This window comes from Sipha flava, unplaced genomic scaffold (genome assembly GCF_003268045.1).
Source record: "Sipha flava isolate LNK unplaced genomic scaffold, YSA_version1 52565_pilon_pilon, whole genome shotgun sequence".
Classification (NCBI taxonomy): Eukaryota; Metazoa; Arthropoda; class Insecta; order Hemiptera; family Aphididae; genus Sipha; species Sipha flava.
In genome coordinates, this window is record NW_020273494.1 from 4,004 (window position 1) to 23,275 (window position 19,272).

At 25.2% G+C, this 19,272-nt stretch overlaps 2 protein-coding genes across 4 annotated transcripts; one reads left to right on the forward strand and one right to left on the reverse strand.

Annotated features, from left to right (window-relative positions):
* Nucleotides 1-561: 561 nt before the first annotated feature.
* LOC112690885 (serine/threonine-protein kinase S6KL) lies at nucleotides 562-17,530 on the reverse strand. 3 transcript variants are annotated; one of them, XM_025564992.1, is made up of 8 exons: nucleotides 17,416-17,529; nucleotides 17,159-17,285; nucleotides 14,671-14,775; nucleotides 14,238-14,361; nucleotides 13,952-14,059; nucleotides 12,490-12,648; nucleotides 12,334-12,422; nucleotides 562-715 (listed from the first exon to the last, which is right to left on the reverse strand). In XM_025564992.1, exons 1-8 carry the CDS (start codon nucleotides 17,478-17,480, stop codon nucleotides 659-661), a joined length of 834 nt encoding a protein of 277 aa, XP_025420777.1. In that variant the 5' UTR covers nucleotides 17,481-17,529; the 3' UTR covers nucleotides 562-658. The 3 variants fall into 3 exon arrangements, with proteins under 3 accessions (XP_025420777.1, XP_025420776.1, XP_025420779.1); XM_025564991.1 differs by lacking the exon at nucleotides 562-715 and adding an exon at nucleotides 8,986-9,248 and having other exon boundaries at nucleotides 17,416-17,530; XM_025564994.1 differs by lacking the exon at nucleotides 562-715 and adding an exon at nucleotides 9,207-9,274 and having other exon boundaries at nucleotides 17,416-17,528.
* Nucleotides 4,698-7,752, forward strand: LOC112690884 (protein bangles and beads-like). Its single transcript, XM_025564990.1, has 2 exons — nucleotides 4,698-4,893; nucleotides 6,320-7,752. Exon 2 carries the CDS (start codon nucleotides 6,321-6,323, stop codon nucleotides 7,548-7,550), a length of 1,230 nt encoding a protein of 409 aa, XP_025420775.1. The 5' UTR covers nucleotides 4,698-4,893; nucleotide 6,320; the 3' UTR covers nucleotides 7,551-7,752.
* Nucleotides 17,531-19,272: the final 1,742 nt, after the last annotated feature.

Here is a 19,272-nt window from a genome sequence, read left to right on the forward strand (position 1 = left end):
TTTGCAGTAAGCATAGAAGATCAACTTATCTACTTGCATATAAATAACATATTCATCGTTATAGCTAAAAATAGATAGTACAGTTAATATTATTACAGTGATCCCGTTATATTTAATTTTGACCTTTCTGACGAATTTATAATAATTAGTCAGACCGACTAAACCAGTTTTACATGTTTTTCAGTACACACTCTATCTTCCTCAACTTAAATGCGCTATGACCATTCGCGTTCTTATGGTAATAATAAAAACTTTACTAAGAACGTTATTGCACTGATATGATAGTAATGTAGTGGCCGACACGCTATAAAGAATGTATAATTGTATACACACATATGTAGATCAAACATCAAAGGTTAATATGTACATAGGTAAAACACAATGTCAAAATGCCTATTAATAAAATCAAATACAAATTAAAACAGAAAATAATGTAAGATGGACCCTTTCATCGAAACACACATGTATGCACTTCATCAGTATGGTTTATTTGTATACTTTTTGTATATTTATTTGTATAAATATATCTCCGATATATTTATTGGTCGAAATAATTTATTCGATGATTAAGAACATTAAATATTACATTCGTTTATTTTTTTAACTTCATCTTAAGGTGTTCCGGAACGTAAGGTTATGGAATAATCTTCAGCTGTCTTTATTTTGTATTAATGTACCATCGAAAAAAACATACGGAATGTTCCCGAGAATAAACCTGCAGGCCAAACACGCAAAAGTTAATGTGCGTTTACTTTAATAAAGGGTTAACAAAATAATAGGATACTATTTAGCCAAGATATAGAACACAGATTGGCAATGGACCGTTAAAAAAATAAAATAAATAAAAAATAATACATTCACACAATAGGGAATCTTGAAAACAAAAACCGTCTGATGAGTTTAAAAGATAACAACATTTAATGGACGGCAATAAATTGGCTAGGTTTTTCAAAATTGCTGTAGGTGGAAAACTTGTACTCTAGAGCCGAGTGTCCTAAATGGCTAAATATATTCAATACATAATTATGTAACTTTTTAAAAAATAAAAAATTGATATTTTGAATTGAACCAATTGCTTATTTTATATTCTGAAATAGGACTTATTTATTTAAACGGAATGACCATAATTTATCATTTATGTTAAAATTGTAACCATGTATCAATTATTTGAATTATTTATGAAAATTTAAAATCAATAAGATCTTAATTTTTTTTATTTATTATAACTATCTAATAATAATGAATTAAACAAAATTTATTCCAGAAAATAATTAATGGTTTTTTAAATTTTTTTAAATTACAAATCATATATTGTTTGCTTAAGTTATCATAATGTTTTTTCTTGACAGCACGAATATAGGATATTAAATTATAGTTATACATGAAGTGAGGTTACATAAAATATTAACGCTTAAGAGAAATGGGGCTGTTAAAATGTTTGTGACATAAGTACATAAGCTAACTAATTATTTATTCAATAAAATATAATGAAAATTAACAATCATATTTTTTAATGTCTAATTTTAAATTAATGATTTTTTTTGATACATACCAAATTTAACAAGTTACTTATCATATTCATACATTAACATTCACTATACGCCTATAAATAGTTAATGTTTATAGTTGATTAGTAGACTATAATGCATATTTTCATCAAAACCAATTTCAAATGAATAATTAGGAAATAGAAAACCTGTTTGAAATATGAATAAATGGAATTCATTAGCTCATACCATTATTTGTTTATTAAATAAATTAATTATCATACTTCTACGTTATTTCTAATTACCAGACTTGATGCAATTTAATTTAAATTGATTACCATTTGCACGTTATAAAGAAGATTTAAGAGTTAAACTAAAAATGCCAAGAATAAATATCTTATAAAAAATTATCCAACCTACTTAGGACGTTTACTCATAAAAATTACAATAAAAATACTTACATTATTCATTAACATTTTTTTTTTTTTAAGAGAAAGATATTTTTCTGTACATGCTTATATTAAAATATATGCATGTAGAATTTCCGGTTCTACTGCGTTTTAAAAAAAAATATGTCGATTAGTGGGAAATTATTAGTTTACACAGCATACGTGAATAACGTATTAGGTTTGGACCAAAAACGAAGGAAAAGGACAAACCATAAATTATCTATTCCAAAAGACCGAAAATCAATATTTGAAAAGTTCGGAATTCGGGTCAGAAATATAGGTTGAAATTAAAGTAAAGTTTATGAAAATAAAATCCGAAAATTGACAAACTAAGTATTTGTTATTAGTATGTTTTAATTTGTTTTAGAGAACACACTAACAGTTGGTGCACTTAGTATTTTAATGATACTTTTTTAATTTAATTTAATTTTAACAACACTCAACTCAATTCTCCAAGGAAATTTAGATTTTTCCATAGTTAATAAGATATTATATGAGCTCCTCACTCAATCGAAGTAAATATGTGAAAACCAATTTTCAAATATATATTTTGATCAACGGTTTAAATATATTTAAAGACAAAGCATAATTCATATATGAAACATTGAAAAAAAATGTATGATTTTAACAGTTACTAAGTTATTAAATACGAAACCAAAATATAAATACATGATACTCAAAATCTTAGGGATAATATATGTAAAGTATCTATTGTTTAGTAAAATAATAATTGACAAAATATACATATTTCAATTAAATTTCAACTAAAAATAAACAAATACACATCATTGAAACATATTTTATTTAATAAATAATGTTGAAACAATCAATGAAACTATCACAGAAAAATAAAACAATAACGAAGTACACCGCGAGTAAACATGATACTTTTCTAGATGATTTCATATATATATGTTCACACGAAGTACTTTTTTTCAGGTACTCTTTTATAATTATTTTTCCTTGATGTATACTTTTTATAGTATTTTTATAATAATATTGTTTGATTAAAAGATCTGCGTCATCTTTTGAATAAGTCAGATGCTCTTGTTATCAATGAAAAATTCAAGAAATGTTAGTTAAAAAAATTATTTCAAGCGAAAGACTTTCTTTTTCTCATTTAATTTTATAATGATATAATATAAGTATCTTTTTCAAAAAATGATATTTATAAAATATTAGGATTAAATAGCTCAATTTTTTACAATATTCAGAATTAAAATTTAAAATTAAACAATAGCAAGACACTATCCAATGTATTTATAATGACAATAATAATAGCTCATTCAAAATCCAATAAAATCTTCATTGTATTCGTTATTTGCTATCGTAAAAATCAATAATAATAATATATATATATCTATATATATATTATAAATTAATTAGTTATAGTGATAAAAACTGCCAATATTCACTAAGGATAAAATATATTTTACTGTAACATTTACAATTACAACAGGATTATTCGTATCATATAAATAATTTAAATAATTCAATCACTACGCTTGTATTTAATTATTTTAACAAAGTATTATAAAAATATAAACTGAATATTATTATTTGAGTTATAGGTTTCTAACAAATAAGATATATAAGAAACAAGAAAAATTATTTAGTCGGTTGAAAAAATGAGTAAATCGACTAGTTGCGAGTACTCGTACAATATCTCAGAATTGTATGAGACCATAAATCAGTCCATAATATTTCATATGTCAATTGTAAAATAAACATTAATTGTGGTTGGTTAACACAACCATGAACTTTTACGAGAAAGATTATTACAAAATACTAAGTATATGTTTCGGATACATTAGGGTCTATTGGTTTATAAAGTTGTTATCTTGGTTACAAAGGCGTAGCTAATTTATGTTAGAATATTACAACACAAATAAACCAAACGATTATACAGGTACAGTGAACACATACACACACATATATATACTTAGAAAATGTATGGACACTTATAAAATTAAATTCTGGTTCAAACAATAATTTGATTAGTAAAACCTAAATAAAAAAATGTATTACTTAAAAAAATGGATCATTGGGATAACATTGTTAAATTATAATATTTAAATAAATTACGAGAGTCAACATAAATAAGTAAAAAAATTAAACTTAATCCGTTTAATTGTATAACTGATTAATCAAAAATAATTCAATAGGTTCAGCATTCAAGACAATTTTCTTCAACTATTTCTAAATGCGCTAAATGTGACAGTAAAACACCCAATAAAAAAAATAATAACTTTATTGATTTAATGTAACTTTTATTAAAATGAAATATTAGTTATAAGAGATGGATTATAAAAAGTACATAAACAATATGTACATAATATGCACATATTATGAGCGATATATAAATATAAACTGTTAAATCCTTAATAAAATTAATAATAATAATTATATAAATTTCGAAATATATAGAAACACCGAAACATATATGTTTTGATAAGGATTTATTTTTCAGTAGTTCACGTATCTCTTTTATTTTATATATATATTTTTTATAAAATAAGTAACGATCAGATAAAAAAAAAATATGATATGATATGATAATATAATTGAACATTAAACAAAACATATGAACGAAGAAATACAACTTTTATCTTTAGAAACAAAGCGATGCATTAACAGATATAGTTGCTGCGTAACTATTGGTTTTCAATTTTTCTGTTCGGACAAGCCGCCGAGTGGTGGCAGCAGTGTGCTAGCGATGCAGCCGGGGGTGCGTGTGTTGCGCCGAGGTACTACTTATAAAGAGGTAGCTCATTGTATGCGCAACGTTACACAAGTATCACGCGCAAACCTGAACACAACTTTTTTGCCGATACAACATTGCGATCAGTGAATAGTGAAATACAGCGGTATAGAATAAAAACAATTTGGTTTCGCACAAAATATCCCGGTGTCGTGATTTTATTTTAAACAGCGTTTTACATACAAACTACAGCCAGGTAAAATATTATTTTACTATTACTTTTTTTTATTTTGCCAATATTATATTATAAATTTTAAATAGTTTAAAATTTCGTTTAATTTTTTTTTAAATAATTTTGTTTATTTAAAATTACATTTATGCAAAAATACAATATCCATTCAAAAAATAAACCAATATTACTATGATAACCATGAAAAAAAAATAATCAAGAGCTTAGGAAATATTTTATGATTTTAAAATAAGAACATTTTCCGTAGAAAATATACAGTAAAATATATTTTTGAAATCTTACTTATTTTAGTAAATCATTTTTTATCATATAATTGTGCTTGCAATAATAATATCAAGCAGCTTGCAACCAATAATAATTTCTAATAATAATAATAATAATAATTAATTCCATTAATGTTTTTTGTAACAGATAAATTAATATAAAATATGTTTTAAAATTTGAAATTTTTTTATTTTTTTTTTTCGTATAAAAATAAACAATCTTAAAACTGCGATCGATAAATAATTTATTTTAGGATTATTAAAAACTGCAGTGTTCGAGAAAATTAAAATAAAACATATTACTAAAATAAAGAATTATTAATATATATATATATATATGGTAGATAGCAAATAGTAAAAATTTAAACTTGTTTTAAAATATTTTTATAATTACTCTATTATATCATGAACACATATCACAAAAATAAAATTTATAAATATTAAAGTGAAACATACTTAGTTTTCAAAATTAATGTGATAAAAAAGTAATGTAATTAAAAAATATATACAATTATCTTAAATTACAAAATATCACAAGACCCGAGGAATAAAGTCAAATAAAACTAAAATGCAATAATTGTTTTAGAAGAAAATATATATATATGAATTTAAATAACACAAATAGCACTTTATTTTAGTGATTTTGAAAGATTATCAAAAGTTGATAAAAATAAATTATAAAAACAATATAATTAAAACTAAAATTGTAGTAGGTTCTTAATTTAAAACAAAATTTCCTCAACCTATTTGAAAAACGTTTAAAATTCCTTTTCAATATTGTTGATTTTATGTCTTGTTAATTATTACTAAAAAACAATTCTATATTTTATTGAATTTTTTTCAATGACATTTTTTGAAATATCCAAATTTTTAATGTGCTAATATTATGATTTAAAGATAATAAACTATTACATAATATACAATATATGAAATCGAAAAATATAATAAAATGAAGGATATTGTAAATTATTTATGTGTCATATTTTACATTAATTTAAAAAGTATATATGACGCAATGATGTTTAAAATTTATTTTATTTTATTTCATAAACCATAATTAATATTTTTAATTAAATACTAGTTTTAATAGGCAGTCGATAAAAAAAACTGTGTGAAAATGGTCCTTAATGAATATATATTTAACATGATTGTTAATCAATTTATTACAGAATGAAAACTGTAATTTTGGGACTCTGCTTATTTGGAGCTCTTTTCTGGAGCACCCAATCCATGCCTGTTGGGGAAGTACCACAAGCAGTACCATCTGAAGTTTCACCTCAGAAGCAGATAGATAGCAAACAAGAAAGCAATTTAGCTTCTGCAGTAAGTGGTGTTAAGCCCGAAAGCGATGCTAAGCCTGAAGCTGAAGTCAAGCCTTCCACTAGTGACGTTAAGTCAGAAAGCGAATCAAAACCTTCAGTTGAACAGAAACCCGAGAACGACCCAAAATCGGAAGTGGTCAGTGTACCAAAACCCGAAAGCGAGTCAAAACCTGCAGCTGTTGTTGAAGCCAAACCCGAAAATGATGCTGTAGCACCAACAAACGATGACGAAAAGAAAATCGAAAATACCGTGCCACAAGTTACTGAAAATGTACCAGCAACTGATGCTAAGGCCGAAACTGAGTTGCTTGCTGAAGCTAAACCAGAAGCCAAACCTTCCGGTGATTTAAAAGCTGAACCAGAGGCAGTTAAGCCTAGTAGCGAACCACCTGTAGCTTTACCACTCAACCCAACTGAATCTCAAGACTCTAAGGCAACACAACAATCCATTGAAACCAATCAAGTGGAACAATCAGCACCAATTCAAGCTGACCCAGCTGCTGCTCCAACTACTGTCCCAGCTTCTGCTCCAGCAACAAGCGAAGAAGTCAAACCTTCTGAATCTGTTCCACAGACCGAGAACAAAGCTGCTGCGGAACCAGCTAAAGCCGCTGAACCTGCAAAGCTTATTGAAAACCCAATTCCAGCTGCTAGTGAAGTATCTGAGACTAAAGTATCTCCCGCAGTGCCAGTGGCCGATCCAGTAGCTACACATGAAACCGAAAAGGTTAATGAACCCGCCAAAGATGCTTACACCGCAGAACCAACTGCTCAATCAGAAATCAAGCCAGTTGACGATAGCCAAAAATCAGCTGCTGTGGTATCGGAAGAAAACTCAAAACCAGTAGAACAAGAAAAACCAGCTGAAGAAGCAAAACCTGCAGAACAGATAAAATCTGAAACTCCAGCTGAAGCACCAAAGCCATCAGAACAAAGTTCGGCGGAAGAGCCAACAAAACAAGAACCCGCCAAAGACGAAAAGAAAGAACACTCCGTAAACAAACGAGACGCTGTCAAAGAAAGAAAACATCCCGACTCCATTATGAAGAAAATGAAAACACAAAAGAAATCCACCTAGGTAATCAAAATGACAAGACTGAATAGCAATGTAAACCAATCAACCATCAAAAGGACCACAATAACGTCCAACACAAACAAACAATAACATTTGTCATACAAATTAAATACACAAAATCATGTACCTATAATCTATAATTTCATTCCCAAAAATCATGAACCAATACAGTTCATTTATAATTAAACTTAATTTAAAAAAAAAATGCATACAAATAATAATAATATGACTTTTTACAATTGAAATGATTTGTAGGGAAATTAATTTGCTATTTATTCAGTCATTCTTCAGTGTGATATCAATTTATAAATAATTTATTTATAGGCTACGTATTTATAATAATTTAAATGAACAAAAACATGAATACTATGTTAGTTTTAAGTTTCTACTTAGCTATTAGGTTGTTAAATAATAGTATTTAACTAATTACACATAATGTACCTAATTTATTATACAATGACAGATTGTCATCATATATCAACAATAGAATATTAAACGATTTCTTAAAATTGTGTTTGTTTATTGTTTAATAATTCCTATAATAATAAAACTTAAAGCTAGTCAAATACAATGATTGCTGTTGCATTTTAATTGTATTATTTAATAATGATTTGTTTTATGATGGATGTATAGTATTACAATTAAGTATATGAAACAAATGCATATCACGCTATAAATCTATATACATTTGCTATTAAGTGCAACAAAATTATAAATTATGTAACCAATGAAAATATAATTACATAAAATAAGTTTGAGAAGGCGTTTTGTATAGGCAATTTAGGTGCACTCATGTCGACAGTTAAAACTATAATTCATGTTTTAATTTGAATAAGTAAAATATGAAAAATTCACAAACATTAATTTGAAATGCGCAAGGCATAAATGCATAACACAAATAACCTATCTTGGTTAATAAATTGGTTTTTATTGTTATAATCCATTGGGGGTAGATACAATGAATACAATTCACTAAGGCATTCAAACAATCTGAACGTAAAATTTTAAATTAAAAATAATTGTTCACTTGGAGGTGTGGCAAAAAAAATGAAACTCATGCAAACTCATTCAACATCATCAATTAGATCATAGATTTTTTTTATTATTAAAATTAAAATAACTGATAAAAATAGCATTTACAATTAGATTATCCTTTGTAAAATTATAATATACTATAAAATGAATATATTAATCTTTTAATGTAAGTTTTCATCAAAAATATTACTTACAAACAAATTATTCATATGGAACGATAAAAACTTCATAATTCAGTACATATTTTACTGTTAAAAATAGAAAAACGTAGACATTTTTAAATGTATATTAAATGGAAAGAAATAAGGTAAAATGATTTATGTTAATATAACATTAATATTAATAACTACAAATAGAAAAGTATAAGTTTAAATTGATTTTGTGTGGCATTGTAAAAATAAACGGAGCACAATATATAGGAATAGGCTGATGCAGGTAACATAACTTGTTAAACGATATGTGTGTTAAATCAGTGAGGAAGGCGTTTTAATACACATTTTATTATAGCTGTAAAATAATACAGAATAACTGCTGTCTACAACGGAGGTCAAACAGACCGGTTTTGAAATTGGACTTCAAGTTCAGAACTGGTTATTCACCTTTCTTGGCTGCCGCCATCGCATTTTTTATATGGAATTTTGAGTGTGCACCGCCGCGGGTCACCAACTGCCGTGAAATCACAACAGGATCAACTATATGGCAAATTTTTTTTTATTGCCTCATGCGAAATTCGTATGATGTATGATAATAAATTTAAATTTAAATTTATGATTTTATCAACCACATAATAATGATAAAGATAAACAGATAATAGAAGTGGACAATTTTTAATATAAAATTTTCCATCTAAACAAATCAAAACTTAAGAAATCAAAATATATAATAATATACAATTTAATTAAGACATAAAAATCCCTTAAGATACTGATTTGACGTAAGAGTATTAATTATATTTGATGAAATAGTTATATAATATATATAACGTATAATTAAAAAATAAAATGAATAAACAAAAAATTATTTTGTTTAAATGTTACTGATGTGGTGAGTGATACTTTTTCGATCAATTTAAATTTTCGAGAAATGGTTGTAATGTAACAATCAAAATAATAAAAAAAAAGTAGTTTTCGATTTTATCGATATTGTTTTTAATTTTTATATGTATATTTTAATTTATAGTTGGTTTTATTGTCTAGTGTTAAGATTATCCATTTGTTTTTAGTGGCTGAAGTCCGAAATTTTTACATTAGCCAAAAGCATTGTATAAACTTAAGATTAGCCGGTTAATCTTAATATTAGCTGTCCTTCGGACACTAGCCGTAACATATATACATATATATGTTTAAAATATATCTTCGAATCGAAAATAAAACAAATGTATATAATGAACTGACATGTATATATAAGTATATAAATAAATTCTTAGCCTGGAATATTATTTTATTTGTGAAGTACGGACGATTTTGAATTAAAAATTCATAGTCAGGTTAATAATAAACAATATAATAAACAGTAAAATCGCAAGTGAAATTTTGCTAACATTCTTAGTAACAATGGCGGATCTAGGATTTTTTTTTTATGGTGGGTGCTATTTTGTTAATAATAGCGCTTAAGTACTTATTATAAACAATTTTGAGAGCAAAAAAAAAATTAATAATTTGATGCTTAAACAGTGATAAAAACCAGCCTTGCAATGTACATGTATTTTGGATTTATTTCATAATGAATCAATATAACAATTATAAACAATATGACATACAATTATTAATTAACATTATACGAGGCATCTTATATTACACAATATCATGTTCTATGATGCTATTATAGATAACATACAAAAACTAATGTTTGTTCAACCGAGCAGCTGACTTATCTATTTGCTTCACCGTTGTCCACAGTCATAGAAGATATAATATAAATGTAATATAGATCTATCTTCTTAGACCATGCTGTTGCCCGTTAAAAATGTATTGTGCGTTCAATTCGGTCATAGATATCTATATTATACTAGATATCGAACTCCACTTATCAGGTGAAGCTTATAAGAATCAATTTTATTGAATTTTTTATCATAATATACAGAAGCGGAGCCAAAAAGTTTGAAAAATACTACGACATTGTACATCACTACCGCATTTATTTATCTTTATAGTTAAAATTCTTTATACATAACATTTCCACGTCCAGAACCCAATACCCAAAGGTGGAACCCCAACCTACAAAATCTAATGACATTTGATGTACAGTGTATGCGACGATTTTACTTTATATGATTATTTAATTTTTATAATAATATTTATGTATAAACGAAAAATTTCAAAAATTTTTTACTTGATAGATTATTTTTAAATCAACTGCGAAAAGCTAAGTTATTTCAACTGTCAATTAAACTAGCTAAGTTAAAAAATTTATTAGAAAATAAACTAGGTAGTTATGTTAAAAAGGAAAAAAAATTAACTTTTCAACTTAACTTTGTTAACTATTAATTTAACTAGTTTTAACTAAAGGTCCACATTTGATAATATGTATAACATATTCAGTATTATAAAATTATAAATATGTGATCATGTATTATTTTGTCTACCGAAAACATGATGGACAAATAATAAACGTGCGCCGCCGAGATTTACTATTGCCAATGATAAACTTCATGAATTCGGTATCTAGTATAATACAGACATCAGTGAATTCGGTATATTCTCTCTAGGATAATATAGATCTGTGCATGACAACAGCGGCCAGCAAAATCACGGAAAACCAGTGTAGGTACCTCAAAATTGTGCATGGTCGTCGACCAGTATGCTACGCCATGGCACGCAGATGACCGCTGCCGCTGTTGCGCGCGCGTTCTAATAACTCATACCATATTTTAATAAAAATATGCGGAACGATGAGTGCTTCAAATCCCAAGCAACTCCCCCCCCCCTAAATCCACCACCGGTTAGTAATAATAACTTAGTATGACTTCAGAATTATATAAAAATAATACTAGGTAAGAAAAACATCAATCAAATGAAGATTAGTGTTCTTTGATTAAATAGTCCCTCTTATAATAGAATAAAAGTATTAAATATCTTGTCGTGAAAAGTGTTATTCAAAATTAACACGCAATCATGTAAACAATAAATATTTTTATGATTATAAATAATTAAATTAAAATATATTATGGTAATAATTTGTCTAGTAGATGCATAAAATATAATACTGAATTAATTGTTAAAACTATTTAAACCTTAAACTGGTAAATTAGATTAATATTTTATCGGTATAATGCATAGCAAATATTTTATGAACAGTGACGCTGATTCCTATATCCAAGTATGGCGACTACCATATTGAATTATGGGGGAAGATAGATAGGTAATATGGGCAATGGGTAGGTGACACATAGCTTGATACCCATAACCCATGTGTAAGTATTATGAAAGTATGTAACTATTCATCATAGAAAAAACATTGTATGATCAAAACTTGAAATTGTAATATTGTATATTTTATAGTAATATTCATTGTCTGATTGTTTGACTATTCTACTATGGTCAATACAATTATGATGTATCAATAATTTAAGAACCATGATCATTGATCATTATTTTAGGAAGAGTAGTGTACTGGATAATGAGATACTTTTTAAATTTAATATTCGCTATACTACATTTTTTTGTAGTTTAGTGTCACTGGTTCAAAGAACACATTTTATATTATAGAATATATTATGTATGTTTATTATATATACATATAAAATTTTTACCTGATTTGTTAGCATTTGAAATAATAACACACCTGCTGACCACCAATCTACTACATGATTATAAGGTTTAGACTGAAAAATTTCAGGTGCTATAAAAAAAAACAAATTTAACAATATAATGCATCCATACAATGTAGTAGTTTTTTAATTACTAACCCATATACTGAGTTGTGCCACAAATCGTAGATGTACGACAGCCATGAGAGAGCCATTTAGCCAAACCAAAATCAATTAATTGAAGATGCCCATACTCATCTAACAGTATATTTTCTGGTTTTATATCCCTGTATATAATTCCAGCATTGTGTAAAAAATCTGTAGTAAAAAATGTTTTTAAAAATTAATGTAATATCAACCAAAATAAAATGTAATACAAATTTGAGTACATCAAAATTCATTTTTTCTCTAGTTTAAATTGTTAATAATTTAAAATATTTCATCTTGAAATTGAAAAACATAGATAATTCATTAACAATTTTCTAAATCCTTAATTATTCACATGTTATAAATACAAATATATAATTTAGGAATGACTAAATTAAATTTCAAAGACCAATCTTAATACATGAATAAATTATCAATACTGAAAAAATAGTACATCTAAAGGGACTAGGATAAGGAAATAATCAAGCAACTGAAACATTTTCGTAATTTTTTCAATCATTACTTTACTGATTATCATCAATCTTCAAGAGATTCTGGTTAGCCATTTTTTTGAGCAATAAAAACAAGATAGTTTGGAAGTATTGATAAACCAACATATAAGTGAATATTGTGATCATATTATTCTGTTTGCAGCATACATTTCATAAATTGCATACTCAGTGCAAGTATAACCAATATAACTAAGTTATGTTAATTATAAATGATGAAGAAATATATAAACAAATTTAACTCATAATTATTAATATCTATATTAATACATATCACTTAGGTATAATATATTCAAATAATTTTAAAACTTAGATCAAATTGATTTGGTCATGAAGTCCTTTCAAAATCAATAACAAAAAACTTATGTAAGTATAAAATTAAAAATGTAAAAACTAATAGTTAAATAAAAAATATTCAATGGTAAATCTCAAAATTATACTCAAATTTAATTTTTCATTATGTCATAAATTAAAAATGTATGAAAACAATTAATTTACAATGATGACCACTATAAACTAACCTCCTATTAATATACAATTTTTGTAATAATTATAAATTCAGAAGATTATTACAATCCTCCAACTACATTTTTTTTTAAGTAATGTAGATTTTTTTAAATTAAGATATACATTGTATGGTATAAAAAGATTTAAATTATTTAAGATATATAACAACAATTTTTTTAAATAAAAGTTTATGAAAATACTAACTATATAAATTATATGATATAATGAAACATAAATATATATATATATATATATAAACTTCCTTAAAACATTCAGATTATACTAAAGAAAATATATAAAAATATGTTTTTAATTTATATACTAGTAGTACAAAATTATCTATAATATAAATTATAAGTAATGTTTTTACATAGAGTAAGATATTAAATACTTGCATATAAAAATTGTTAACTGTGAGTTACTTATTATGTAATATTAAAAATAATATAATAATATACCTATTATAATAATTAATTCAGCAAAATATATACGACACAATTCTTCAGGAAGAGGTCCATGATTTTGTAATAATTTCAATAATTCACCACCTCCAACAAAGTCACTAACTGAAAATATAAGAAGGGAAATTATAATATTTAATATAAAACATTCTGAAATACAAATATAATATACACAAAAAATGATTAAATTATTTACAACTTATAAGTAAGTCAATAGTTAAAATACAAGAATGTTAAATTACATTTCTAAACAACAAAAATAAAATATTGATACTATACATACCAATAAAAATAGTATTTCTATTCTGCCAAAAAAATGGACAGTTCACAATGAATGGATGATGACCACATATTGATTGAATCTTTACTTCATCTTTAACTTGTTTAATCCCATATCCACTTATGACCTAAGCATTTTCAAGCTTATTTAAAAAAAAATATTTACTTATTATATAGATAAATACTAATTATGTTTTCCAATAGAGAATTTATAATTAAAAACCTTAAAATAAAGATTAGAATAATATTGAAATTGTAGTACATTTATAAAACTCAGCCATTCAAAAATAGTTATGAAGTACAAATTATTAGTATAAAACTACAATGTATAAATTATAACTTTTTTGTTTGTAAAAATAAATACCTAATTAAATATTAAACAAAACAAAGAGTAAAAATTTTAAATACAACATTGGTTTTATATTAAAAATAGTTACCGATGATTTTTCTAACATTTTCATTGCATATAATTCAGAATTAGAATTCAATCTTTTCACTCTGTATACTTTGCCAAACGCGCCATTAGATATCAATTCTACAATCTGAAAATATAAACTTAATAGTTATTTTTTATGACTTCATAATATAACTTATATGTTAAATATATGTAGGTAATTTTATAAACAGTGACCTTTTTATTTTAAAATATTTTTAATTTCTAAAATTGTTAATACTTGGTTTAAATTATTAAAAAAAATAATACCAAAGATACTTTCTAATATTTCTAGTATGAATAAATGCAATATTGAAATCAAGAATATCATAGGAAAATCTATTCTAAAGTAATAAGCAGGATTGGGAATTTCTAACATTTGCATATTTCTTACGAGATACTTAAAAAATAGCAGAGTAAGCTAAAAATGTGTTTCATGATTTAGATAACACAAATAAAAAATTTTATTATAATTTTTTTTTGCATATTTTGCGTTTTTTAGTTTATAGTGCTTTTTTTGGATTTTTCAAGACTTTTTTGCCTTTTACCTGTGTTTTAATCAAAATCAGGCATATTTTATGATATTTTATTTTGATAAACGTGTTATTTGATTTTTGTTAATCGAATTTTCAAGATTCAAAATTTTAATTTTAATTTTAAATTAAATTATAAATGTATAGATTAAGTAAATAGACCGATTACTTACGTTGATGCAATTCTGTACAATCACAGTGATAATATATAGGTAGGTTTAATATCATACAGTAATTTTGTTTTAGTTATTTGATTCTAATTTTTGTTTTTTGCTGATTTTGTTGGTTTTTTTTTTTGTCGATTTCTATTAAACCTATTAATAGCCGATTATCAAAAAACAAATGTAGAATTCGCTTTATATAGTCCACATTTGTCTCGTGTGCTCGTATAAAGTTATTAAATAATAAATTTCCTTTTTTTTAGTTGTTTTTATTGCATATTTTTAGAGCTTATTTAGTGATTTTTAAGGTAATATTAAAGCGCATATTTATGCAATTTTAAGTGCTATAAAATCCCAACCTTGGTAATAAGTAATTCAACAAATATATTTAATATGATCTTCAAATTGTAATTAAAAAAAACAAAATTAGTTCTTTTGTTTATATACATAATTTATATTAATATATTAAATATAATTTTGTAAATATATTTTAAATTATAACAGATCTATAAATACTTAGGTGACTCATAAACTTAATTTCCTTCGTAACTTATATTCCAATCATATAGCAAAAACCAAAACATTATGAACAAAGTGACTGTACTAGGGACTAGAGCAGGGATTCCTAACCACTATGCCATGGCACACTTGTGTGCTGCGAAATTCTTCAGGTGTGCTGTATAATTTTTGCAATTTTATAATTTTTTTAAGCATAACTAAATATAATAATCAAAATTATAATTTATATTTATGATAGCATTGACTTCAAAATTCCCTTGAAAATAAAAAATGATAAAATGTTCTGATAATATAGCTATAATGTTATATAGGATCTGATACTACCCAATACGGGTATTACAAGCACTTGCGTTGACTTTTACTACATACTATAATAACTATATGAAAACATAGCTTGTGCTCATTATAATGAGAATTGAGTAACTGTAATTGTTACGCATTATACTGTATAGGTATTTCGATCAAGAAATATTGTAAGTTAAATTTAAAAATTAATAGATTTTTAAAAAAGCGTAAATTAATATATGGTAGTGATGTTATTGCAAATGACAATTTAAATATTGAAATTAATATTAAACAATCACCTTAAATAAGTGGTAAAAGTTTAAATTTAAAAGTTAAACGTAAATATGTTGATAATTATTTATGTTTTGGATTTACATGGAAGGTGATATTGATTGTCCTTTAACAGTTTGTATCGTTTCAACTGTTTCACCTCTAACAGAGGAATTATGTAAAAAACACCTGTCTCAAATGTCACATTAAATTTTTATAATATATATTATATTGTATAATAATATATTATATATAATTATTACATTATGTATATTCATTATTTATTATTTAAGTGTGCCGTGGAAATTTTCAAAATGATCAAGTGTGCCATTAAGTAAAAAAGGTTGGGAATCCCTAGACTAGTGTATAGAATACTAGAGTGTAGAGTACTTCGGTTGGTATACTTATACCAAATGAAAAGATATCTTTCATTAAGTATTTTTCAGTAAATATTTTAAAATTCAAAATTAGTTTTAAATACTAAAACAGTTATACTTTTAAAAATAATATACATATAATAGACATAAAAATTGTAAAATAAAGTTTAAAATAAATTCTTAAATGTAATAAAACGATTGTAATATTTTTTTTTTTTTTATTGTTTTCAAGCCATTGCGGCTTTGTGCTACTTCCATAAGTTTTTTCCTAACAATATAATGAAATATAATACAGTTAATTAAATAAACCAATAAAATAATATAAGAAAATAAAATTTCATAGTTACCTCAAATGAATATTCATTGATCTGTGATTTGATTTTAAAATCTGGCAAAAAAACTTGAACTATCTGTGGAATAGGCCATACTGTTTTTCTAGATTTTAGACATTCATTAATAATTTTTGAATTGTATCTGCATACACCAAAGAAAATTTAAAATAACAAAAAAAAAAAATTAAAATATATAACAGAATCTTTTTGTTTGAAAAAAAAAAAATAAAAAAATTCTTTATAAAATGTATACAAAAGAAAGAACAACAAACTTATTTTTTGATCTTCTTAAACAAGGCATACAATCCTTATGATTAATTTCATTTGGATAATTCATTAATAAAATAGAAACATTTATATCAACAATATTATGAATAATTTATAATTTATTATAAAGCTTATATTTATATAATCTAAAAGTGAGCTCAAATAATTTAATTAAACTATTATAAAATTAAAAGTTGTAAAACATAATAAAATATTATTAAGAAATATGATAAAATATTAAAGATTTGAAGAGTATCTAAAAAAAAATTTGTACGTCTGTTATAATTATCACGGTTATCAAATATCTAAAACTCTACAGTCTATATTGTAGAGAGTGTAGTGTAGCATTATTACTCTATGGTATAGAGACTACACGAAAATTTGTTATCAGTACACATGGTAATTGTTCCCCCTGATAAGAATGATAGGAGCATCTAAGCACAGGAATACACCTTAAGCATTCTGCGCATGCGCGTAATTTATTCACCACTATCATATTGTTAGGCTGTTACCACAGAATAAATGAAATCAGAATAGTCACTTCTAAATGTAAACAAAATTCAGCCGCCATATTTTTGAAGTACTAATTTCTCATCACACTAAAAGTGATAATAATTATTCTGTAATTGTTTTGAAAACATTGGGAGGGCTATAAAAATTCCGAAAATAATTTTGCTGAAAATATTTCAGCCGAAAATATTCCAGCCGACAGTATTTTAGCCGATAAATATTTTTTTTTTTTTTTAAATATTTGACTTTATTATGAAGAATTACAATCTATACATTGAGTACAATAACTAATATAAATATTTTAATGACAGTTCACAGGATAAATTATATACATGAGGAGGAAATCACACATTTGTGACACCTCTGAATATTTTAAGTACTTATCATTAAGTTAACAGGTCGCGGCACCAGTTTCTTTTGAGGCGTCTGGTTGGGTTGCCGACGAGTGTGAGGCTAATTCGTTTATTAGTTGGTTTGGATTTTCTTGCAGTTTGGAGTGGATACGCTTGTAAAAGATAGCAGCAGTTTCATTGATAGATGGTTATTTGGGGTCGACATTTAATGACTCATTAGAGACGGACCATGGTGCACCCGTTATTACACGTTGAAAGATGTTTTGGAAGGCTTGAATAGTTCTTTTATTTGAGTTCTTTGCTGAGACCCAGATAGGTTTTTAAAATCCTAATAAGTTAAAATCTATTTTTTTTTTTTTTTTTTTAAATAAACATTCCTTTAGTACTCGCATAGGGATATTAAAGACTTGATTAGTACTATAAGACATTAGTAGAATCAAATATGTACTTCTTAAATGTATAGTAAATTATAGTACATAACATAAATAAATTATGATATAAAGTATTAAAGTATGATCAATGAATTAAATTTAAATAATAAACGATTAAAATCTAACTTCACTGATTAAAAACTAACTAAACAAGATTTTATTTTATAGAAGACAAAATTTCTCAATATATATTTATCGAAAAATTACTATTGGTATGAAATCAATTATTTACTTATTCATTTATATGCTGGAAAACGAAACAGGAATTGGGATTTTATTTACACTTTGGAGGTTGGCATTAGCTTTTTTTTATTTTTATCACGTTCACTGTTATCAATTATTATATATCAAAAATCGGGAGAACTATTCACAAGGTGGATATATAGGTTATAAATCCACCTTGACTGTTCCCATCCCAATTTTGAAAGAAGTTCACCAAACTATTTCATTTATACAATGCTACAAATTTTTTTTGAACTGTGAACTATTATGTTACAGATACTAAAACAGTTCAGAATAGTTCAGCAAAGTGAATAGTTCAAATAAACTATTCGTTCACGAACCTAAC